This window comes from Vigna umbellata, chromosome 4 (assembly GCF_029865625.1).
Source record: "Vigna umbellata cultivar VRB3 chromosome 4, Vumbellata_1.0, whole genome shotgun sequence".
In the NCBI taxonomy this organism is placed as follows: Eukaryota; Viridiplantae; Streptophyta; class Magnoliopsida; order Fabales; family Fabaceae; genus Vigna; species Vigna umbellata.
In genome coordinates, this window is record NC_142168.1 from 46,185,726 (window position 1) to 46,212,474 (window position 26,749).

Here is a 26,749-nt window from a genome sequence, read left to right on the forward strand (position 1 = left end):
AATCCTGTGTTAGCACAAAGGCAATTTGGGCGTCCTATGAGAGGATCACCTACACCTGCATCTCTTGCCATATTGCGAATCTATTATGAGGAAGGAACCTTTGCTGAAGTGCTTCATCAAGTTAGGAATGCTTGGGGCAACATTGTTCGTGCAGAAAGGGACCCCAGACCATGGACTATTGATGAAGGAATTTCGTACAGCCATTGGATTGCAGAGAGGGTTAGGACAGTGAAGTTGCCTTTCAAATTAATTTCTCCTAACCTAGATTAGGAAAACAGTTTCATGAGGCTGAAAATGAGGAAGTAAAACTGTTGAAGGCAGAACTCAAGCAAATGAAACTAGAAAATGCCAAGTTGACCAGTAATCTTCAGAACCTACAACATGATTATGTGAATTTTAAGCAAGATAGTGTGGAAAACAACGAAGCATACGAGGAGTTGTTAAGAAGACAAAAGCAAGAGCTGGTAGCGGCCAACATTGAGTTGACTTTGAAAGATCGGGAATATGGTATAATTGAGATATCAGAGCGTGTTACGAAGCAATTGTGTGACCAATTCCAGAGGGACAAGCAAAAAGCACTAGAGGAGCTGCACAAAATGCATATTAGAATGGACGACGCCGAACAACAGGCGAAAGCAGCGGTGACAAAACTAAAGAAGGAACGTTGGCATCGGGCTGAATCAGAGAAGAAACATCAAGAGTTGATGAATCAGATGAAGGAGTATACCGTTGAACAAGGGCGAGTTATAGAAAATTGGAAGAGAAGTTTCTCACAACTAGCTTTCCTTGCTAATGAAGCCATTAAGGATGTCCCTAAGTTATTAGCTGATGCTGAATCTGTAATGCCGATCTTTAATCCGCCTAAGAAGGTCGAAACTTTCCTCAATTACTGCAAGAAACTGATGAGAGAAATGAAGAGTGTGATGGCTAAGGCTCGTGATTTTGCATAACTCACATGTGGTGAACTTAAATGTTGTGGATGAACTGTCCTATTGACTTTGTTTCATGTTAATTTCCAGATTATACATTTGGCAATGTTTTCACATCTTTATAATTTCTTACTATAGTAATTGCGTTACTTTTTCTTTTCTCTTTTTTTTCTCGTTTTTATTTTCTTTTTCTTAATTTATTTCATCTAATGAAATTCAGATTTAAAAATAATAATACGGCTAAGTCTCCAAAACACCCTAAGGGACACGAACCAGTGGAAAAATCATGGGGAACCAAGGAGAAGTTCAAGAGGGGATGAAAGTCGATATCCAACAGCTGAAGGGACAAATGAGTCAAATCTTAGAGGCCCTAAATGCCTTACAAAGCCCTAGAGATTCGTGCGCACAACGACCACAACAAAGAGTTCCAGAGGCACAAACTTTCCCTTCCTATGGTCTTCCCCCGAATTACACTCCACCCTCAGGGTTGGACTTGAGACATCTTGACACTCAAAAGGCCGAAGGTAACATAGTTGAAGTAGAAGGCGAGCTTGGGGCAACCACTTTCACAATTCCTGGGAAGACGATCCAACCAGGTATTGAGAGCATGATAATGAAAAAACAATCCGAGACGAAGTCTTCATCTTATGTCGTTACACCAGCAGATTTTAAGGACGACAAGAGTAAATTAGAAGTCTTTGAGAGGAGGTTGAGAGCCATAGAGGGCGAAGGAAGTTTTGAATTTGGAGATGCTAGAAAACTATGTTTAGTTCCTGATGTGGTGATACCTCCAAAGTTCAAGTTGCCAGAGTTTGAGAAATATCGGGGAAATACTTGTCCAAAGAGCCACATAACCATGTACTGCAGAGAAATGGCAGCTTATGCCCATGATGGAAAACTTTTGATTCACTGCTTCCAAGAAAGTTTAACTGGTGTGGCTCTAACTTGGTACATGCGCTTAGAAACAACCCACATCTACTCATGGAAAGATCTGGTTGATGCATTCCTAAGGCAATATGAAGATAGTAAAGATCTAATACCTGACAGAGTACAACTGCAGAATATGGTGAAGGAAGAGTCTGAATCATTCAGAGAATATGCCCAAAGGTGGAGAGAAATTGCTGCTCAAGTAGAACCTCCTCTAAATGACAAGGAGATGACTACCATATTTCTAAATACTCTACAACCACCATTTTATGAACTCATGATAAGCCGTGTCTCCTCGAGTTTTGCTGATATAGTAGTAATTGGAGAAAGAGTTGAGAGCGGCATGAGAAATGGAAAAATTGCACTAGGTCCAAATTTGGTAGCGAATTTGAATGGGTATGGTCCTAGACATGAAGAACGAAGAGCTAATTCACATTTTACTGCCTATCCTCAAATGTCACATCCCTATGGGTCCAATCGAGCCATTCAGCGAAGAAATTACAATCGTGATGAAAAGGTCGCCAACTTTACTCCTATCCCCATGACCTATATAGAGCTACTGCCAGATCTTCTCCGCAATAACCTCATAGAGGTTTGTCCAACCAGGCCTGTGCGACCTCCGTACCCAAAGAACTATGACACAAATGTCAGGTGTGATTATCATGAAGGAGCCTGTGGACATTCAACAGAGGCATGCAAGGCTCTAAAGCATAAAGTGCAATCTTTGATCGATTCAGGATGTTTAAAGTTTGAAGAAAGTCAATCCAGCACTGAGGCAAGACGTGAGTTCCCCTCTACAAATGCCATGGACAAATAAGGACGCTAGGACTATATAGGAAAGCATAGGTTATTGTAAAAGGCGAAACTGATGTTGTTTTGTTCATGTTTTGAATTGTCTTGCTATGAGGGCTATGCTCATTGATATTTTTCTTTCATCCTTGACTTTTAATGTGAACTTTCATTACGTGGTATCTCCAAAGTTTACTGGAAATCATGTCCTAATAGGGTGTCGCGGAGAAAACGAAAGCTGCAAATAACAAAATAAAAAAAATGATGAAGGCAATCTTGAGTCACTCGTCTTTCTTGTAAATCGTCAAACTCTTGTTTTTTCAAAAATAGCAAAAAAGGAATAAAAAATGATAATCGAAAACAAAAGTTGCAGTGTCAGATTATTCCGAGGTCAAATGTTGAATCAAAAATAACAATTTGACGTTTTTTTTCGAGACGTTTGTGCGCATGTTGCGTGAAAACCTTCACCATTTACCTTTTCCAAAATAAAGGATTTTCCCCAACAAACACTATCACTGCCCTCACTAACAAAGTGAACCTTTACACTGGGGCAGATTGGTCTGACCAAAATTACTCTCGCTTGTGCTAGTTGGGTGATCCCTGAATCCATTGAGACAAACAAAAAGAACTTTCAAAAAGAGAATAAGCCCACTAGATTGAAAACCCGAAAGGGCAGTCTAGAAAGGAAAAGAAAGGAAAAAAGAACTCATGTTGAGGTCATCTAGTCGTAGAATTAATCTTTTGAAAATAAAGTAATCAGAATTTGAAATGATGTGTGGCCATTTTTCTTTATCCAAAAAGCAAAAACTATAACCATTGTTACCCCGTTTGAGCCAAAAATAAATTCTTTTTCAAAATTATTCCCAAGTAAGGGTTATCATCAGTATGAGTCAACTCGAGAAGCAGACGAAGAGCACTGAATGATCAAACGAGAGAATCCTTCAAAAGGGTAAACAAACAAAAACGAAAAACAAAAATAAAAAATAAAAAAAATCAAAAAGTGGTGATAAATGAAAAGAATGAAAAAATGAAGTTCAAGAAAAAAGAAGAGTGCTCAAAAGATCAAGTAGTTGACACAATGCCAGATGATAACCCTTGTTTAAAAAAAAATAATAGTAACCGACAAGCATTCATTTGAGCCTTTATATCTTTTTTCAATACCTTTAGCCTTTAGCCACATTACAAGCCTAATAAAGTCCACACAGATTGAATAAGTTTTGCTCAAATTTTCATAAAGCTTAATTTTGCGATAAGACGAAATGACTTGCAATGTGTCCAAAAAAAAACAAAAAAAATAAAACAAAAAAAATTTGAAAATGAATGAAAAAAAAAGAAAAAGTAATGTCTCAGGAAGAAGGGATCTCTTTGCCAACTAGCCAGAAGCATACAAAAGAAAATCAAACCAATTTGGGCCATCCTTTTAGCCGATCCTTTCATGCCCACTACCTCTTCCAAACATAACCCCGTACCAAAAACTGGGGCAACTTTGTGAGTCTCATATGAGTTCTCCATCAACCCATACCACGATAAATAAAGAGGGGCAACTTTGTGAGTCTCACAAGAGTTTTTCATCAACCCATAATCTCAAGACTCAGCAGTTTTGCGGATCTTACTTGAATTTTTCACCGGAATTTTCAAAGATCCATACCCATGCTCATTTTCCCAAGGACCAAACTAGGGCAACTTTCAGGATATCCCGTTTCACTTTGACATTCACATATCACATCTCCGGCGAAGAGTATATGTGTGAGGTGACGTACCCGCCTGGCTATCCCATTCTCTTCTGAACCATTCTAAACAACTCACATTCTTCACTTGCCAGTAAATTCAAGCATGTGTGCGTTGATGTCTCGGAAGAAAAAGTCAAAATGTAACAAGCTCAAAGTTAGATCTCGGATGTATGACATTCCTTACTTTTCGAAGCATTGAAAATAATGACCAGTTTGATGATTGCAAGTAAGACAATTGACTCATATGTGAATAACATACATGTGCATCAATCCATGAAAAAAAAAACAAAGTCTTTCTGATCGAAACTCTCTTCATTCATATGAATGGTTATCGATTCCTTCTTCAAAAACACAAAAAGAATAACTTTCAGATTTTCTCTTTCTAGCCATTGTTTCATGTCGATCAAGCTTTTTCTCGCATATAAGGTCTTGACATCCTAATGCTGCATCAAGATTTTAATACTTTGTAATGAAAGGTTTCAACGTCTTGATGTCTTTTCAAAAATCAAATTTCTGTCAAAAATTACAAAAAAATTTCACAAAATTACAAATTACTAGAATTTCAAAATTTGAAAGCCCAGTTTTACCTGGCCCCCAAAGCCCAGCTCGCCTAGCCCCCAAAGCCCAGTTTCCACACTGGCCCACAAAGCTCAGTTTCTACACTGGCCCCCAAGCCCAGTTTTACCTGGCCCACAAAGCCCAATTTTCACATTGGCCCCAAAGCCCAGTTTCTACACTGGCCCACAAAGCCCAGTCCACACTGGCCCCCCAAGCCCAGTTTCTACACTGGCCCCCCAAGCCCAGTTTCTACACTGGCCCCAAGCCCAGTTTTCACATTGACCCCCAAAGCCCAGTTTCCACACTGGCCCACAAAGCCTAGTTTCTACATTGGCCCATAAAGCCCAGCTCACCTGGCCCCAAAGCCCAGTTTCTACACTGGCCCCCAAAGCCCAGTTTCTACACTGGCCCACAAAGCCCAGTTTCTACACTGGCCCCAAGCCCAGTTTTCACATTGGCCCCCAAAGCCCAGTTTCCACACTAGCTCACAAAGCCCAGTTTCTACACTGGCCCATAAAGCCCAGCTCGCCTGGCCCCAAAGCCCAGTTTCTACACTGGTCCCCAAAGCCCAATTTCTACACTAGCCCACAAAGCCCAGTTTCTACACTGGCCCCAAGCCCAGTTTCCACACTGGCCCCAAAGCCCAGTTTCTACATTACCTCCAAAGCCCAGTTTGTACACTGGCCCCCCAAAGCCCAGTTTCCATACTAGCCCATAAAGCCCAGCTCGTCTGGCCCCCAAGCCCAGTTTCCACACTGGCCCCAAAGCCCAGTTTACCTAGCATTCTACGCTCAAGTTTTTCTTTCCGTTTCTGTCCTCTGCTAGGACATAGTCGAATTCTTCTATAATCTCACCTTTTTCTTGAATTTGCTTTGTACTAATCGTCTTTCTTTTCGCCTCTTTTGACATCCGGACAAAATTAGTGTTTCTTTCTTTACTTAGCTTTTACTCCAATAATACGAAAATATCAAATTTTCATATTATCCAGCAATATCTAAGTAAAGAGGGGCAGCTGTCAACACCCAATTTCGTCCGGATAGACTGTAATAGGTTTATTTTATTTTTTATCTTATTTTATTTTTATGCTATTTTCTTTCATTTTATTTTTATTTTGAAGTTATGTTTTAATTTTACTTTTCAATAAAAAATAAAATAAAATAATAGAATAAAAAAATAATAAATAAAAAATAATAAGAGAAAAGAAAGAAAAAAAGAAAAAAAGAAAAAAAAACGAAAAAAAGAAGAAAAACAAATAAGAAAGCAAGATCCCAAAGTCAACCCCTCCTGTAACGTGAAACAGTGCTCAGGCGAAAGACAAAAGGCAGCAGAGACAATTGACAAAAGCAATGCTCAAAATGTACATTTACAATGGCAGTGACAAAAGGCTTCCGCTCATCTTCCTATAATTCCCTACGTAGGATTACAAGTATACATCAAAGAGGAGGATTTTTTTTTGAAAAAAAAAACAAGCTTCTGCCAACTGATAACCCATACAGTAAACATGAAGAAAGAAAAAAACAAGCTTCTGCCACGCCAAAAAGAGATCCCACGCCAGAGGATATGCCAGAGCTCCCGGAAGCAGTGCAGCAGAAAAAGAGCTGGGTGGTGTTCAAAATTGTTTTCATCACAGTTAAAAGAGGGGACGAACACGGTGGAGAAGGAGGACCACTGAGAAAGGGAGAGACCTCGGGTCAGAGAAAAAAGAAAAAAAAACTGCATTCATCTTGACTAAAACTTTGGTGCCCAGTCAACTTAACGGTCGGTTCTGCGCCTGCAAGAAGATTGTGGTAACCAAAGGAGAAGTTCAGTCGAGGAGAGCAAAGGGAATTAAAGCCCAAAAGGAAAGGCGTCTTGAAGCGGCGAAAGGTAAGTCTTCGTTTACCTATGCTCCTCGTAGATATGCTTTCCTTATGCATGCTGAGAGATGAATGATTGATGTTCGATCAATGTATATGGTTGCGTTTGCTTGCCTTCCTCTGTTAATCAAAACTGCACCCAAAATGCAGTTTCTGTGCCTGCAAACTTCATCTATTTTGTTAACAATAGAAAATAGGCATATACTCCCCAACATCAAAGCTTCAATACCCTTTAGCATCCAGAAAACATGTAATAAAAAGAAAACAGAAGCAGTAGAAGTGTTTTCATACAAGTTCTCATAAGAAAACAGAAAAGAAAAAAGTCATTCCCAACCACGCGCCCCTGCCAAGTCCATTCAGACCCGTTCTGTTCCTAAAAAAAAACAAAAAAAAATGAATTTCTTCCCTGCGCCCCCCTATCATTTTCGCACCCCTCTCAGCCTGGGCTTTGGCCCAGTTCGTTTCTTTTGTTTAACCACCCTTGTTTCTTATTCAGCACGTCCACACTCCTTTTCTTTCTATTTTATTTACTTATTATTTTACTTTTATTTTATTTTATTTTATCATTTTAGTTTTTACTCTATTTTCATTATTTATTTATTTATCCATTTATTTTATTTTATTTTTATTTTTATTTTTATTTTTATTTTTTTTCTCTCTCTTTTGTTTCCATTTTAAATGCACTTTTATAGGAAATGATAAAAAATTTATTTTAAAGGTTTAGGCACATGTGTGATCGTACGCATCGTCCTTGTGTTAAAACCTTCTCTTTTTCTCTTCTAAAAAAACATATTTTAAAGGTTTAGGCACATGTCTGATCGCACGCATCGTCCTTGTGTTAAAACCTTCTCTTCTAAAAAAAATAATAATAACAAATGTTTTAAAGGTTTAGGCACATGTGTGATCGCACGCATCGTCCTTGTGTTAGAACCTTTTCTTCTTCCCTTCTAAAAAATATAAATAATAATAATAAATGTTTTAAAGGTTTAGGCATATGTGTGTTCGCACGCATCGTCCTTGTGTTAGAGCCTTTTCTTCTTCTCTTCTAAAAAATAAAAAAATGTTTTAAAGGTTTAAGCACATGTGTGATCGCACGCATCGTCCTTGTGCTAAAAAAACCTTTTCTTCTTTCTCAAGTATAATTATAAAAATATGTTTTAAAGGTTAAGCGCATGTGTGATCGCTCGCATCGTCCTTGTGCTAAAAACCTTTTCTTCTTTCTCAAATAAAATTATAAAAATATGTTTTAAAGGTTAAGGACATGTGTGATCGCTCGCATCGTCCTTGTGCTAAAAACCTTTTCACCTTCTTTTTTACAAAAAATGCCAAAAAATATAAAATCTTCAAAAACTAAAAACATCAACACTTTCAAGCAAACAAACAGTCTTTCAACCAGAACTACGTGATCCTTGATTCTCCGTCAAAAGTGGAGATATGTAGGAGCAAGGCTAGTCCTTGTCAGGTTCACTTCCTAAAAATCCAAAATCATTTCAAAACAAATTTTCAAACAATTTCCAAACAAACTTCTCAAACAGTTTCAAAAAGAACTACGTAACCCTGATTTCTCATTTTGAATGAGAATACGTAGGAGCAAGGTCAATCCTTGTCGGGCCCAAAAAACTAAAAAAATATATTTTGTTTCTTTAGAGTTTTATTTTAGGGAATAGTTAAACATTTTGAAAACCACATCATATTCACGTATTTAGTTAAAGGTACTGCCTTAGGGCAGGCGTCGTAGGGTGCTAATACCTTCCCTACACGTAACCGACTCCCGAACCCAGAATCTGGTTTTCGTGGACCGCGTCTTATCATTTTATGGTTTTTCCGTAGTTTTCCAGAATAAACTATGGTGGCGACTCCAAAATCTCTTTTTGAAACCCGTTTCCTTTTTTGGATTGTCGTCCCGTCGCGATTCCGCTTGCGACAATACTCATATAAAGTAGAATGAGTTATGTGGTGAGAGTGATAAGATGTCGATCGTAGTCTAGGAGATTTATCTTACACAAAGACTATGAAAGGATTAACCTTATGTGTGGTAAAGTAAAACTCATCGACAATAACTCTATATAGTAGTAGAGGTCACCACAAGTACGAGATCACCAAGAATCATACATCGACCATAACTCTAAATTATATAATCATTATTATGTTTTATTTTTTTTATGACTATATTCATATATTATATATACCTTGGACTATCCATTTTGGATTATTAAATATTAAATGTTCTATTTTAGTACAATTGTATTATTAAAATTGTATTATTAAAATGGAATGTTACATTAAATACTTTTTGTCTAAAAAGAGATAGGCTCTAAGAACTAGTTAAAAATAAATTAAAAAATATATCTTTATAAAAGTTACAAATTTTGGTGTGACATATGTAACTTTCATGGTGCTCTTTTAAAATAAAAAATAGTTTAAAAACCTGACAAAATTAAAATTTAAAATATATACTTATAATAGTTTTTAAAATAGAATGACTCAATTTCTCACACAAAGAGGAAGGGTGAATTGGTGAAACTTAAAAACAAAGTCTTTTAAAATCTTTTTCGCAAAAGGGGATTCCTTTAAAGCTTTCTTGAAACGTAAGGTAAAAGACTTTCTAATGCAGCAAAAACTTAATTGAATAAGTACAGAGTAAAGTCGATTAAAAGTAAAAGAGTATGGATTAGAAAATTCAAACACTGGTTTTTATACTGGTTCGACCAACCTACCTACATCCAGTGTCCTTCAAACCACGGGAAGCAAATGCACTATAATGATCAAGGCTTTTACAGCAAGGCTTTTATAGAGACCTCACGTCAAAAATATAAAACACCTCTCTAACCCTCTAATCAAGTATAGGCAGTACAATAACTAGACCAACAACAAGAATTCACTCTCCTGCTGTCTAAACCCTTTGGGACACCTCTCAAAGTCAAGAACGTTGCACGCTCTTCTTCATGTAGTAACAACAGGGAACCTCAATCCAATCTTCATAAGATTGTAGACTCTGATCTCGCAGTTACACCCAAATGTGCATAATTGATCAGCCCTTTGAATACACATCAAACTTGCTCTTTAAGAAATCACAAGGAGATGATCACCACGTTCACTTTTTGATTCTTGGAGCTCTTTTCCTCTTTCTGCAAGATAGCACTTTCTGAAAAATATCACAAAAACGGTTAGATTCACAAAAGTTCTTACAGAAATCAAATTCGCGTTAATTTATAGGATAACACATCTCTGACGCATTTTAATCGACTAAGCTACTAATGCAGTCGAATATAACAATTCTGTTATAGTAGTTAGCAGCAGTCAAAGCAATTAATTGAATTTGCAATTAATGCAGTCGAATGACATTTAATGCTTGGTCAATATATTTAAAAATATGACCGTTAGATAGTTATATCAAGCATTAACAGACTTTCAAAAAAGTAACAGACTTAGTCGAATGCAACACGCATATAATCGACTATGTAATAGTGTAAATCATAGTTTTGAAAAACTCTCTTTGAAAAATCTCACAGCACACTTTGAAAAAGGTTTGTGCAAAGACACGAGTTTTAATCGACTCATCACCCCATAATGAAATCGACTTAAAACTATTGTTTTGCCACATAATTAAAATTCAACATTAGTGTTTTGCCACATTAAATCACATATATAACACAGTGAAATGCAGTGAAATGCAGTGAAATGCAATGAACAACACAACAACAACACAATCATGCTCTCATATACGCATATAACATGTAAGCATAGAACATGTAACTCAAAATACACATGTGTTATTAATTATGCATTGTCATCATCAAAAGCTTAGATATTACTGAGATTGTGGGTTCATCTAAACTAGTGCTTCCCCTATCAACAATCTCAACAATAGCATTTTATAACTTTAAAATAGACTAATGTTTTTCTTTTTGTAATAGTGAAAAATATATATTTTGGCTACAATGGGAAAGGGAACCACAACCTCAAAATTTGGGATGAACATTGGCCGAGTTAGATCACATTTGGATATTGTAACACTCCTTCTTGGATTTAAAGACAAATATTTTATATCTTTACGAAATAATAACTTCAAGGTTTAAAGAGTAATTAAAAGCTGTTTAATAATTACAACCACAACATTTCACAATTTAAAAGTCTTAGAGAGTTTTTCCAATGCATTCTCGCACTAAATGACTCTAGCTTCACCTGAAACATCATCTACTCCCACATAATGACACAAGTTATACGATCATTATAAACGCCCCAAATACAGATAAACTTACTTATACACTTCAAACATCCAATAATATCATAAGTGTGTCAGCAAGGTCATACTATCTTTATTGAAACAGCCTGAGATATAATTGTAATTAGTTAGTCTATTCCGAAAATTCATTCTATTATTAAGTGAATTTAAGTTTGTTTTATCCTCTTGTACTGTATCGTGTAAAACCAGATAACCAAAACAAATGACGACGAGTCCTCCTCCATGCCTAACTTTGGACACGACTCGTTTCCTGTCTCTCACACGTAATTATTTGACTTATCTCGGTTCTCATCCTTCACACACAACTAATAAACATATATCAACACCAATCATTCACATGTAATTAATGAATTACGACAAGAGTCGTCCTCCACACGTTGCTTCAGACATATCTCCCCAGTTCTTTAAGGACTAACGAGTAAATACACAGCACGAGTCAAAAACCTATGGACGAGACATTTGTACCCCCTCAAAGAAGGAAAATGGGCAGGACTCGAATCCACCTTTCGCCTTACACAGGCAAAAGGAATCATCCTTTTAACTACCAAGATAAAGCATAAACCCCCTATTTATACACGATAAGACTAGAAAATCATTAAATGCTATTCTATTTAATCTAAAGGAACCCAACACATGTCAATTTGCGTAAAAACACGTTTAAGACAACATGTTGTCAACTCTGACCTTTATGATTGTTTCATGCATAACTTTTTCCACAAAAACTCCAATTGAGACGATTCTTTTTTTCTTGGAAAGTAAACTCAAAGGGCTTTCTTTTGACCACTAATTCGTAATTTTTGGACATTTGAGTATGTGCAATTAATTTTTTAAAGTTAACGTTTTATTATGTTTTGCCAACTCTGACATTTGCTCATTGTTTTACTTATAATTTTCTTTACATAACTCCAAATGAGATTATTATTGTTTTGTTGAAATCTATACTTAAAGAGCTTTCTTTTGACTACTAACTCGTAATTTTTAGATCACCGAGCTAGCTACTACAACAAAATTATCAAAATCAACGTTGTTAGAAAAGTAATCTCTATATCTCAAGTTAAGAGGGGAGAGTGAATTGGATTTCAAAAACTTTTTAAATCTTTAAAGAATCTTAAATCTTGAAATCACTAATAAAAGGTGTTTGAATTAATCAACGAAGCAACCAGTGCACCTTCCAGCCGCTCAACACCAGTGTTTCAGCTCCTTCACATGTAGCTCATGTTCCACATGTCTTGCTCATTGTAAACATGCTCTATTATGTGACACTCAATCCATTCATCATAGGCACCATGGAAAGGCTTAGATCTTCTTATAAATCCATCTTCCCCACTCCATTGTAATCACTTGATGCTTATGATAATGAACCTCTATTGAGATCACAATAAAGTTTTTTATCTCCTCTAGCCACTTTGCCTAGATAGGATTCCTTCTAGGCCCATTCTCGCACCTTAACCCACACCTAACCATTTCACCGAGAGCCATTCATCTTCATTTCATCGAACAGCTACAATCCTTGCTCCAGTTCCCCTGCCTCATCCTTCAATCCATTCTATTATGCATCGGTAACCGTGAGAAGCTCTAGTCCAGCCATGGAAAGAGTTTATCAAATCATCTACCAACTCTTTCTTCAACTAGTAATGCAAAAATGACTCGGGACTCTAAAACAGAACAGTTACGGACATAGAAGTCAGAATTCAATTTCATAATGCAGAAACAATAAGAACATATTGCTGGAAATGTAAAATCTTTCAAGAGAAAAAATAAAGAACAAAAATGTAATATCTTGAACACAGAAACAATAAACTAAAACTTTATTTAAAATGAAAGAAATAATTAAGTTCATAGAGTACAAAGAATGCAAGAAATTACTCAAAAGAGTGCTCACGACCACTTTGTGCTCATGAGACTCCTTCGAGCAACCTCTACTGGAAAAGAAAAAATCACTGTATATTATCCTAACACTCTGTTGAAGAAGAATTGAAATGGATTCAAAATGATATCTTCTACTCACTACTGACTATTCACTACTGATTACAAATTCCTCTACAGGTAGGTAAACAACACGCTCTGGTAAGACCCCTCTACTCCTATTCCGAATTTTCATGTTTTTTGCCTAATTTTTTATTTCTTCGTTGATAAGTGGGATTTGAGCACCTTGAATGAAAGGCAATTTTTTCTTAATAAGTTTGATCATCTGAAAAGTTGAAGAACTAATTAAATTGTCTATATGCAAAACGAAAAGCTTTTTTGTTTCAAACTTGAGGGTTTGTATACATATATACCCACACCAAAGAATTTCATATAACAATCACATATCAACTATTATCAACCAAAGATAATCTTATTCATTATATTTATTGACTACGAACAACAACTTATAAATATCCACCATAACAAATCCAACAAGTAAAGAGCCCAGAAGAAGAAGTTTTTAGTAGAATTATGGATCTAAATGCTTCAAACAAACTTGAACACCATATTTAGGTTTAATTGTGAGGAGAAGCACTGGTGCATGCTTATAACTCTGAGAAATGGTGAAGCTAAACTGAGATATGAACATGGCTAGTATGATCTTGGCCTCCATCATGGCAAATGATTGTCCAACACAGTTTCTAGGGCCAGAACCAAAGGGTATGAAGCGACCAGATACGAATGATTTTGAAGCAAACCTCTCAGGGTTGAACTCGTTTGCATCTTCACCCCACAGTTCTTCACTATGGTGAATGGCCAACACTGGAATCCAAATTGATAAGCCCTTAGGAATGTGGAGATCTCCCAACTCAATATCTTCGAAAACCATTCTCGGAAGCACAGTTGCAGGAGGATACAATCTCATTGCCTCGTTTATCACCATCTGTAACTGCAATATCGGACAAACAACTTATGTTTATTATTACAATAATCTTTCTTTACACATAATTTAGTTGGATATTTATGAGTGAAATTTTCTTCAAAATTCATGTCTGCAGCTAAATTCTATATCAGATAAAAATGAAAGTACTTTAATTAGTACAACATCTTTTTAACGGGATTGATTTTTCTTAGTATGTTATTTCTTTTTCCTAGGGATTAAACTATGTCTCACTACCTTGGAAGTAGCTTTGTATTGTATAAAGTGTAGTTTAGAAGACTATTCATACACATAACTAATAAAAAGTAATGATAATGAAAAAATTAAAACAATAATGAATGACAATATTAAGAAAAAAGAAAATAACATGTTTCCTTAATGTTCAAAATAATTTCAGGAAAGATGTAAATTTGGGACAACCTTGATATTACCAACTAAGTTAACTAATTCACTAATTATAAAGAGTTATTTAAATGGATTTTATAAATATAGAGATTATATAATGTATTGATATCATAATAAAAAAAAAAGACCACTAAATAAAGTTAAATTACTTAGATTTATTTATATTTCAGTCTACCATATCATATTGGTTTTACTTATATTCAAAGGACAAGTTATTTAAAACTGTTAATTACTTTTTTTTTACTTTAAAGTGGATTCCTTACAAAAAAAAGTTATATATATATATATATATATATATATATATATATTCTAATACGGGTTGTTGATATTAAATTAATAGAGAACAAATTTAATGAACATGTAAATGATAAAGTCCATCACATCCCATCACCGTCATGATAAAAAGTTACATGTTAATAACTTGAGTTATTTTAAAGCAAAAAAAATTAGAAATAGGTGTTATTGGTTCTATTCTTCAATTGAATTTAAACTTTTCTTTAGCTAAAATATTTTATAAAATCCTCTAGCACAATGGTTATCAAAATAAACCTTAAATTTTAATTGAAAAATTGCAACAAGAACACGTATAATGTTGTCCCTAAATTTCATATACCATTGGGAATTTGGGCTGGGCTTACAACGTAACTGGCATCGGAAAGAACTTTTGTTGTTAAAGTAAGCCGCTTCTTCCTGCACCTCCCTTACATTTTGATAAATTCTTGTATTCTAAACTATGCAATCCAAAATATCAATATTATATTATGAAATATTTAACATGGAATGTGTTTTTTATTTTCTATCTCGAAATTTATAATTTGAAATATAATTTTTTTTTTTTGTATTTTAAAATACACAGTCCAGAATCCAAAAAATTGTATTCCAAGATATAGTTTAGAATATATTTATATTTTGAATTGTATAATTTATGCAATCCAAAATGAAATTTTATAGTTTATATTATGAAATGTAAAATTTCAAATAAAAAAAATTCATTTTAATTATACATTTGAAATAAAAAATTTATGGAGGTGCAGGAAGAAATGCCATAAGATTAAAGGAAAAAAAAAGTGGGTTGCGGCTAACTTACCTGCTGCCAATGGTTATTTCATCTACAATATATACTCCTTTTTATTAGGATGACCATATTTCATCATTGTTTGAAAAAAAAAAGAATGCAAAAATATTTTAAAAAGTATAAATTACAGAAAAAATTCATCCAATATCATGTTTTTCAACTTAGACTGCAAAGTTTTAAACTTTTGTACATTATATATACTCCTATAAATAGAATACCAGTATTTTAAAAATGACATCGAAAATAGTTTTAATTAGTTGATAAAAGTATGAATATATGAGAAGCAGAGTGTTTAAATAAAGTATAAGATAAATGAAGTGATGAAAAATGAAAGACATAATTAATAATGATATAGTTGGAACTAACCAGAGTGAGCTTGGAGAGTTTATCAAGTGATGGAGTTTCCCCTTTGAAAATGTGTTTGACTTCAGCTCTGACTTTGTCTTGCCAATGAGGATTTGTTGCTAGCAACATGACTGTCCAAGTGAGTAAGAGAGCAGTGGTTTCATGACCAGCAAAGAAAAATGTTTTGCATTCATCCATAACTAGTTGAAGATTCAAGCTACCACTTTCTTTCTTCATCTCATCCAAGAGTATACACAATAAATCATTCCCATATGAATTGCTTCTCCCTTTCTCCACACAATCTTCCCTACCCTTTATCATCTCCATCAAGAGTTTCTCCACCTCCATCTTCAAACTCTTTATCTCTCTATTGTACTTGCTGGGGAAAAACCTATTTCATCATCAATGGTGTAAGTTCACTTTAAGATATGGGAACTATTTCAATTCACTATTTCACTACTACTATTATGAATCATAATTTTACCAAAAAGTAAGACAAAAATAGACCTAGAAGTAAAAGTAAAAGAGGTCACACCTTAAGTTTCTAACTATGATTATTACTGTAATAATACAAGGAAAATGATGGACAAAGATATGATCCAATAAAATGAGGACATATATAGAGAATTATTTGTGATTTATCATAATACTTACTAATTAAAATAAAGTCAAGGTTAGTAGTACATTGATTAATTATAGTGTTAAATTATACTATATAAATAAGAGTAAATTTTATCATGTAGATTGCTTTTTAAGGTTAAGTTAAAAGCTATAATTTATTTTTAAGCTTATTTTAGTGGGGTTTGTTGAACTTATCTTATCATTTCTTATTAAGATCATTACTAGACCATGTATAAATATTTAGTTTTACATTCAAGATTGTTAACATAAGATCGTCTAGAGAATAGACCATCTAAGTAATAGAGGTTTTGAAGTTTAACAAAAAAACATTAAACAAAATAATGTTGTACATGAAAAGTTATTTTAATGAAATAGCATCTAAAGAAAGAAATATTATCTATCGTCTAAATAACGTTCTCTAGACTAAACTGTCTAATGAACTAAAGTTATGAATAACGTCTAAGAAAAAGAAGTGTTTGTCTTTTAAATCGGCTAACAAGTTAGCGTCTATGAGCAATAAAGTCTATCTCTTTTATCATACTAAGGCTAAAAGAAATTTTTATACTAGTGATATATCAAATAAAGCGTCTTAAGAGTGCATCGTTTGATGAATGACCGTCAAATGTTATATAGCCTTTGAAGAAGCATCTAATGTTTTATTTCATTTGATAATTATACATGATGTATGTTTTATCAAACGATACATTTATGAATGACATGACAAATGATAAAATGTCTTGATACTTGTATACTTTACTCTTATCAATGTTCAAAACATTTAATGTCTGTATGATAAAGTGCTTTGATACTTGTATACTTTACTCTTGATATTTGTGCATATCACTAAAGTAGAAAGATATGATCAGAATCAATGCACCAAAAAAAAAGACTTATGAGATATTAAGAACATTCTGGGAATGTTTCCCTTAAAGCCTTCTACTCTGTTACATTGTACAAGCTTAGTTTAGGTAAAGGCTATGTTAAAGTGTTGAACTTCTACAAAGTAGACTAAAGTCTGACTTCCTACCTAAAGTTACCTGCTCTCCTAAAGTCAACTTTTTTATCTAAAGGTCATCTTTCAAGAGAAGTTATATATAGACGAAAGCTTGAAGAAAAGACAAGAATGATAACAAGAAGAAAAAAAAAAGAAAAATAGTGACATGAAAGCTAAGACATGCTCCCTGTGCTCATACATTGTCTGACGTTGTATATTTCTTTTCAGAAAAGAACTTTAGCAAATCACAAAAATCTTTGTATTGTCTATATCATCTTCTTGAGAGTTATCATATATAATTTTTCTCATAACACATTTTGTATTGTAAATTCTGAAGATAATTAAAACACTTGTCTAGACGTGTTGTCTAGGGTTAAGACAAAAAGTGGTTAGAATACTTGAGACCAAAATTTGTTAGAATACATGTAAGCTAGGAGTAGTTAAACTTGGACTAGTCGTGTTGACTAGGGGAACCGAGAGTGGTGAGAATACTCATTGTAAATTTGGAGAGATTAAACTCGTGCAATCTTGCTAAAGATTAATGGAATACTTTAAGATTTTTTAAGGGAGAATTGAATATAGCTCAGGTCGAGTGAACCGATATAAAATATGTAATTTACTGTTTTGATATTTAAAATGTTTTCATCTCTTTAAAATCAACCTCTAAACATCTTACAGTTTATATCTCTCATGTATAAACCATTAGACACTACATTACGAAATGATAGCGTGGGCTTAAGTCCATACTACAATCAAGGCCCTAACTAGAAGTATGGCCAGAAGACTCCAAGAGGACCTTGAAGACACATCCAAGCAAGGTGAAGTGGAGAACTATTTCATTTTGGAGCAAAGCCTAAAATGATTTCTGGATTGGTCAACGCCTACTGCATACCCTCATCCGTCTAGCGCGCGCATGAAGTCCCTTGCATCAAGCGAGTGTAGCTCGAGCTTGTTCATATGTTTCATATTAAAAACATGTTGAAATACGTGTCATGTGATCCACCATTTGCGGCTGATGATTAGCCTTGGTTGTGAGCATCGTGGGAGGGCTTGGATGAATCTATAAATCCACCTTCTTCACTCCTTTGTGTTCACTTTGTGATATATGGTAAGGAACATTTTTGAGATCACTCTAGATTTCTTCCCTCTACAAAGTCTCGACTAGAGAGAGAGCTTAACCTTCTTTAGCCACCTTCCTTAGATAGACTACCTACTACGCATCATAGCTCACACCGTACATTATCCACACCTTACACCGAGAGCTCTTAATTCCATCTAGCTTCCATCATTTTTTTTTCGCTACTTCATCATCCCTTCACTACCGTTCCAGCTCGTGCTCTCTGTTTCCATCAACATTTATCCATGGGAAGAGTGTATCACGAAAGGTTTTCAAAAACATTATTCACCTTCCTCTAATGTTTACATGTGTATTTTAAAGATAATTATTCGTCAACACGAAAAATTGTGTTAGAGACTTCTTGACTACATATAAAGTAAAATCACACTATATAATAAGTAAACGCAAATTTTACATTAGAAATCAATTTTAATCATGTTTAAAATTTACCCCTAATAAAAGCTTTACCATTTTTGTGCAATCATATTTTCACTAGTTAACTATCTTTCTCTTTAACATTAATTATATGATATATTCTTTAGCTTATTCCTGTATGTTTGGTAAAAAAGCAAATGACATTATATTAAAAATTCTAAACACTCTTCCATATACCTGCTTCCAGGAAGGAAAAGATGGCGAGTTGCTTGAGCACAACGAGTCTGAAGCTGTGTGAGGAGAAAGAAAAGTTGCTTTCCCTTTTTATAGCTTGAGCCAAACTCAGTTCTTGAGATAATATCTGCAGTGAGTTCAGTTAAATACTCTCCAATCTCCAACTCACTTTGCCCACTTTCTAATGAATTTTGCAATGATTGAAGCATATCCTTTGTGCATTCCACCATGTGCCCAGCATAGCCCTATACATTAAATGTCCTTCATCATTTTAATTCCAACCATTTCTTAATTTATTGTTAAGAACTCATCATGTGCATTATGAGTTAAAATTTATTAAAAACCTTTAAATTTTCTGCCACTCACCATCACAGTTTTATAGTTTTTAATAAATTTCTATTCTAAATATGTCACACTTGAAACGATAAATGACAGAACAAACACAAGCATGAACACAATAAAATAAGTGAAATACACAAATTTATCTGTTTTATAAAATTAAGGTTTAATTTACCCTATTATTTATAAAAGACTTTTTTTCTTCTGCTTTTACTCAAGAGCTAACCTTTTTATAAACGTGATTTGGTCTATTGTTCTATTTAGATGCTTATTTTATATAAGGTTTGCAAATAAGTTAACATCCTTAATTTTAAATAGGTAACATGACAACTTTAAGAAAGAACCTGTTCACACTTATTGGACCCGATTTGAAGTAGTAAAATACAATCACAATGTAGTTTTTTATACGCAAAAATGAGTAAATTGTATATCACATGCTTAAATCTTACCCAACTTATAGTTACAATTTGAGATTATTAACTTATTAAGATATCAAGTGAGTCTAGTATTTATATTTTTTTCATATTTAAATAAATAGACTAATCTATCGTACTTATCATTTTCACAAGGTCGATCCTAGACAAATATAAATATGGTTACTTTAAATGGTTACAAATTATCATTTGTAGATGGGTAAGACGAAAGTCTTGTTGGTTGTGAAGAAAGTGCATTTTCAATCTTTACTACTCAAAAGTCATATTCTATGCTTGATGAATGAAACTTTGAACATGAAGGTTTTATTTAACAATATGTAGAAGACAATAGTTATAATCACATTATTATTAGGATACATTCTAGAACTTTGTGGCGAAAGATTGAATCCTTATATTCTTCTATGTTAGGACATAATTATTTGTATTTGTTGAATTACTTGTTAAATTTGAGGTATCTGGAGAATTCTTCCACTATTTCATATCATTCACGTGAGTTTTAAGTGTTCTTAAATCAACTATCAGGAGTAAGTATCAATTTTGATGATGAAATTTTGGGACTATAGGTACTAAATGCTTTACCTAAGTCTTGGGATATTTTTTGAGGTTCAATTACAAACAACGTCCCTAGTGGCAATGTTTCTCTCCAAATGACAAAGAGTGAAGCACTTAATAAAGAATGAGGTTTTTGTCACCTAAAATAGGGTGTTAGGAAAAGGAACCAAAGAATGGTAAAGAGAATAGCAAGATAATGTCCAAGTCAACATACAATAACTCGAGGTGCTAATACTATAAGAAACCTGAACATATCTAAAATAATTTTTTCTATGAAAAAAGGAAAACAAAAGCAAGTGAAAGTAGAAAGAAAAGGATCATGATGATGATCATGTTACTACTACTACATGTAGTGATTTTATTTTGCTTCATGATTATTTATCTATCAATCTTATTAGATGAGAGTATGTGGATAATTAATAATGGTGCTACAATGTATGTTACACCAACGAAAGAGTTATGTTTAGACAAAACCGTCTATAAGAATGAACAGTCTAAACGCTCTCATATGTTTTGAAGTTTAATAAACAATATTAAACGAAATGAGCATGTGACAGTGTTATCATTAGAATAAAAATATAGCCAAATATAATTGGTTTGTGAAAATGCTCTGAAAAACCTAAACAACTTAAGGAAAGCTTAGTAAAAACAACTAGGTATGAGCAGACGCACCACCAAATGGTTTCTCTAATTAATGCGTCAATAAGAGTCTTGTTGAATGCAACAAATGTTATACATTGCTAGGTGATGATCAAACAAACTCTCAATATATCTTGATAGATAAAAGTTTCAAACGATGTTTTTGAAAAGCACGTTAAAAGTCTCATATGATATTCTAAAAATTTGAGTTGAAAGACACCTTGCTAAACACATTTTTGAATATAACAAAGAAAAACTTTAAGAAGCGCTTACATAAGTTAGACAATACCATGTGTTAAATGATCTACTTCATCCAACGGTGAAGTCTTCATCAATTGTTTGGTATCTTAGTGAAAAGCTAAAACAATCAAATCTTACCTGAACGGTAGAAAACGTAAAAAACACTTTGTTATTTGGAACAAGCATTAAATGTCATTAAATGGTCGTCGTTTAAAAACAACAAAAGTGATAAGAGAAATGACATATTTGTTGCATGCATATCTACTCTATTTTGTGTAGATTGTCCACTACACGCATCCACATGCTTCATCCTATACAAATCAGAAATGGATGCTAGAAACAAAGAAGACACATTCACAAAATGTTGTCCTCATCAAAAGTCATGCTAGAAAAATCTTGTTGCCTACTTTTATCAAAGTACTGAAAAAGAAAGTCTGCTCTGACAAGTTGACTTTAACCAATGGTTACTACATACAGTAAAACTAGAAAGACTCAACATCAAAGCAAAACTTTTTCTAACGGATATCTTTTTGAAAAGCCTTTAAATAAAACATCATTCAAAAAGAGAATCAAGGGAATAACATATAGAAAGAAAAGACTCAAGCAAACAACGTCTAGAAAAAGCTCAAAAGCACACAAACTCAAAAGAAAATATCTGAAAGAGAAAAGCTTAAGAAGAGAAACACTCTCAAGCTTCATTGATATATAAGCTTACTATTGTAAGAAGAGAGAAGAGAAAATATTCAGTGAATTTGTTAGATTGAATTGTATTGCACATATATCTTCTCTGCGAGAATTATCGTTTAAGGACTTATAATCAATCTTTTGATTGTAAATTGTGAAGAGAATTAAAGCATTTTACGTTTAACTTTGCAGAGTTAAATGGTAGCTAGATGGGTGTGTCTAGTGAAAACTAGGAGTGGGTGAAACTCTGACATTTAACTTGGTGGAGTTAAACAGTAGTTAGATAGGTTTGTCTAGTGAAAACGAGGAGTGAGTGAAATTCAACTAGACAATGTATCAGGAAGATACCGAGAGTGTATAAGGATACCAAGAGTGGTGAAGAATACTGCATAACTAGGAATGAGTGAACTCGACACTAAAGTTTTGATTGCTAAGAATAATGTGAATGATATGTATAAGGAGACATCTTTGTGACATCAAAGACTTGGTCATATTAGTGATAAAAAAGACTTAATTACTTAGCTAAAAAAGACGTGTATTTGAGATTGAAGACAATTTTCATTATATACTTTGATTTTGATATTGTTTTTCTTATCCAAACCTCACATATCCAAATCTCCATCTTGTTATAAAAACCGATAAACACTTCAAATTAAGAGATACTCTTTCACTTCTCTTTTATTTGGTTAACCAATGACCTATTTACAATAATATTGAAGGATTATAACTAATCTCTATAATCAACCTCAATTGTTTCTTACCATTCTAAAAGACTCAAGAAAATTGTCAATACACACTTATACCAATATTCACAACAGTCCACTTAATCTCAAAATCACTCATTGAAACTATTGCTGAAATTTTAGAATTGATATTTCCAACACTTTCAACTAATGATCATAAAATATATTTTGAATGAATATATTAAAAAATGTATTTCTAAAATTTCTAGTGATAACTTCAAAATAAAATTGAATCTACTGAAAAAATAATTAATTACCAATCTGTCACTAGTTAATTAGTATAAACAGCAAACATATATACCTTAAGTCTCTCTCCCATGAACGCTGGGGCAACCATGTGACGTTGGTACTGCCAATCTTTACCATTGGCCATCAACAACCCTTTCCCAATGAAATGTTTGGTACCTTGTTGTTGTTGCCATGATTTTCCAGATATGGAGTTGTACTTTGACAGAAATTCCTTTATCAGTGCAGTTTCTGTGAGACACAACCTTGGTTCTATTCCATTCCAATACAAGAATCTCTTTCCTACATGATCATGATTAAGCCAATAAGAAAATTAAGAACACTAAGACTAATACACATGAAATCATATGTGTTTTATGTGTTTTTTCTTGTTATTATTGTGAATCCAACACAGTTAACCTTTATTTAAAATATTTCACACATGAAAATCATATTTGAAAAAAAAAATGACTTTTAAAATAAATTTTAATGAATTTATAAATATTATTTTTTTCCGAAAATATAAATTTGGATTCCATTCAATTATTTGGATTTGAATGTTTGAAAATCCGAGCTAAATTCTCTTAGAAAATAGGAATCTGAATTTAGCCTTACTCCAATAATTTTGATCTATATAAAATAGGTGAGATCCAATTTTATATAGATTTTACACTCTCTACAGAATTACCTCTGATTGAGTGTATACAATACTTGAAATTTCATTTTCATTCCAATACAAAATTACAAGCATGAGAGTGTGCATAATAAAATTTGACATGGATAAATTGTGTGCGTGTGTTGGTGAAAGAGACATACCATATTGGTTGGACCAGACAACAAAATGTGGCAAAATACGAGCAACAATATCATGGCTGATAGTTTTCATGTCTTGAGAAACTGCTCTTGAAACAAGAGATGTCATTTCTGTGATGTTGCCAATGAGAAAACTGGGTTTAGGACCACCCACACCTTGTTTCTTCATCATCTTCCTTATGCGCATTGGAGTCAGCCAGTAACATGAAATGGTGTCATAGCCAACCTTCAACACCACACTCACAAATATAACCAAAAGGGTTGTCACAATCACCATTACCATTCATGCAAAACACCAACAAAAGATGATGCAGAACAGCTGTGAATCAATCAGACATAAGTTTGTTTCATGAATTATACTGATATATATATATATATATATATATATATATATATATATATATATATATATATATATATATATATATATATATATATAATAATAATAATAATAATAATAATATAACCCAAAAGGTTTTTTTTTTTCATTTGATAATAAAGGTGGTGGGGCTGGTGGGGACTTCAATCAGAATATAAATAATAGTTGAAGTTATTGTAAATGTGATTGCATATTAAAATTGGTGAAGATTTCAACGAAACGGAAAGTTCAGTCATTATTCAAGAATTGTAAAAATAGAAATGTAATTGCATTTATCAAATTAAATTAGGAGGTGCATTTACTGCTTTTGTTAAAAAATTCATGCATCATAAATTTTAATATTTCTCCTTTATTAGTTCATAAGGTTTAATATTAAATAGTTGGGCTTGGTTTTGATCAGTGGTAAAACGTTATAGACTGATTAATATTTATATTGAATATAGTTTTTAATATATTATTCTCAAATTAGTAATTTTTCTATTACAGTTTATAATTAGATTATTATATAAGAAATGTTTTTATTGTAATTGCTTTCATATTAATTAATCTTAATATGTTTTAGTAAAATCATAATTATAAAATAAATCGATAATCATTTTATGTTAATATCTGGATTTTATTTCGCATTTCTATTATGATTAAAAGATAAGTATAAACTTATGGATATAAAATAATTGTTACCAAAAGTTGTACTACTGTATGATTATTAAGAGATTTAGAATTCACTCAGTGACAGTGTGTTAAGATAAGTTTCAATTAAATGAATCCTTTTTAAAACTTTCACCTTTTACTAATATAGTAAATAATATATTGAAGATGTGTCATTAAATACAATAAATAATTTATAGACAATATCAATTTAAAAAATATTTTTTATGGATAAATATTAATTGTTAGATTTGTTAAAAAATGTATTGATTTTGTTATATATATATATATATATATATATATATATATATATATATATATATATATATATATATATAATATAAAAATGATGATAATGTTTGTTCAATTGAGAAGTAAAAATAGATATTTTGGAATGGGTAAAATAGACATTTGAGTTTAGAACGTGATTTGGGAGTATGGTTAAATGTTTACTTAAAATAATTTTTCTGTCACTTTTTCTTCAGTTGTTTTTAATTGAAATGTTGTGCATGCTAAATATACATGCTTAAAAGTAAGTTTGATTTTGATCGGTTAAATAATTAATAAAAACACAGAACAACACTATAGGGATATATAGTATTTTTGAAATCATTTCACATAGCAATGTATAATAGATTTAAGATTTAATCATTCACTAAGTATCTATTTTCGCATGGAATCTCAATTTAGTCCTTTTCTTTCTGGAAATATCAATTGGGTCCCAAATTTATGAAAATTGCAACAAATGGATCCTTTCCGATAAATAGTGTCCAACGGCGTTACGGTGTGTTTGACGTGGCACGCTGTTGTGAACTTGTTATCTGACGTGGTTGATTCAAGCAGGAGCAGTGAAGCACATGGATATTGAAAATTTTTTAAGTAAAAAGAAAAGAATTGTTTTAAACCAAATTGGGGATTGAGGTTTCGTGCAAATCGAATTAGGGATTGAGATTCTTCTGAGTACTTCTACGGTTTAATCGAAGTTGCGGTTGAAGATGCATCCCTGCTCGTCTTCGTCATGCAGCGGGTGGCGGAAGCAAGATAGTAATGTGGTCTGTGGTGGTGCTCGAGGAGTTAAGAACAACAATGGTAGTCCGTTGTGCTATTGTGGGATGAAATGTGTTATCAGAACTGCAAGAACAGTTAAGAACAGAGGCAAGCAATTTTGGGGCTGCCCTAAGTTCAAGGTAAGGTTTTTTGTTGGGTTTTTCGTTGTTCTTATTTTCAGTTCGAGGGTGCCCTGATTGGTGTTTTGTTGTACAGAATGGTGGTGAAGATGGTGGTTGCAATTATTTCACATGGTGTGCAGATCATGGGGTTATTGAAACGGAAACCAGTGCAAAGTGTGAAGGCAAGTCTGAGTGTTTGCTGAACAGAGAAGCAATGGAAGGTGGATGGAAGATTATAAGTGATTTGGACTGCTCTGTGAAGAAATTGGGAAATAGGCTTAATGTACTGTTAGGGATTGTCTGTGTTCTTGTTGTGGTGAACATTATTGTACTTACAATAGTGTTTTTTCGTTCACCATCACCATGATTTCATTGTACTTATGATGGAATGTACTTAGAATGCAATGAACCAAAGTTATTTTGACTATAAAAGTTTGTATTGTTTGTAATTTTTGGTCAGGAAGTAATTGAAAGTATTGATTGAAACTTTTGGCCAAAATACTCTTCGTATTGAAGTGTCAACTAATAAGCACAATCATATGAAGTGGTTTCAAAGTTAACTAATAAGCACAAATTATATAAACTTCATAGAATTTTCATTAATCTGAAGCACTGTATTGTTTGTAGAATGTGTTGTTATTTCTGAGTCATGCCCATTTTGGATGATTCCTGGAGATTTATGGATAGTAATTGGCAGAACAGTTCTTTAATGTCAAGCAAAACCACAGCAAAACAGTTCTTTAATATGAACATAACATCAATTCACACAATAGATAAATGGAACCAAATTAAGCATATCTGCTGAAATTTAATTAATCTGAAGTAGTACATAAAA

The 26,749-nt window shown here is 33.2% G+C and overlaps 3 protein-coding genes across 3 annotated transcripts; 2 read left to right on the forward strand and 1 right to left on the reverse strand.

Annotated features, from left to right (window-relative positions):
- Positions 1–1,215: 1,215 nt before the first annotated feature.
- Positions 1,216–2,673, forward strand: LOC148200383 (uncharacterized). Its single transcript, XM_088112921.1, has one exon. It carries the CDS (start codon positions 1,216–1,218, stop codon positions 2,671–2,673), a length of 1,458 nt encoding a protein of 485 aa, XP_087969047.1.
- A 9,507-nt stretch (positions 2,674–12,180) lies between these two features.
- Positions 12,181–24,044, reverse strand: LOC124819806 (cytokinin hydroxylase-like). Its single transcript, XM_088114013.1, has 5 exons — positions 23,722–24,044; positions 22,982–23,208; positions 19,053–19,294; positions 15,730–16,099; positions 12,181–13,892 (listed from the first exon to the last, which is right to left on the reverse strand). Exons 1-5 carry the CDS (start codon positions 23,999–24,001, stop codon positions 13,473–13,475), a joined length of 1,539 nt encoding a protein of 512 aa, XP_087970139.1. The 5' UTR covers positions 24,002–24,044; the 3' UTR covers positions 12,181–13,472.
- A 1,696-nt stretch (positions 24,045–25,740) lies between these two features.
- Positions 25,741–26,281, forward strand: LOC148200384 (uncharacterized). Its single transcript, XM_088112353.1, has 2 exons — positions 25,741–25,932; positions 26,009–26,281. The coding sequence occupies exons 1-2, from the start codon at positions 25,741–25,743 to the stop codon at positions 26,279–26,281; spliced, it is 465 nt and encodes a 154-aa protein (XP_087968479.1).
- The last annotated feature ends 468 nt before the right edge of the window (positions 26,282–26,749 follow it).

Coding starts and splice junctions, on each gene's coding strand:
- LOC148200383 (XM_088112921.1), top strand. CDS start 1,216: ATGGGGAACCAAGGAGAAGTTCAAGAGGGGATGAAAGTCGATATCCAA.
- LOC148200384 (XM_088112353.1), top strand. CDS start 25,741: ATGCATCCCTGCTCGTCTTCGTCATGCAGCGGGTGGCGGAAGCAAGAT. Junction 25,933..26,008: donor GGGGCTGCCCTAAGTTCAAG/GTAAGGTTTTTT, acceptor TTTGTTGTACAG/AATGGTGGTGAAGATGGTGG.
- LOC124819806 (XM_088114013.1), bottom strand. CDS start 24,001: ATGGTAATGGTGATTGTGACAACCCTTTTGGTTATATTTGTGAGTGTG. Junction 23,209..23,721: donor TGTCTGGTCCAACCAATATG/GTATGTCTCTTT, acceptor ATGATCATGTAG/GAAAGAGATTCTTGTATTGG. Junction 13,893..15,729: donor AACTCTCCAAGCTCACTCTG/GTTAGTTCCAAC, acceptor CCGATATTGCAG/TTACAGATGGTGATAAACGA.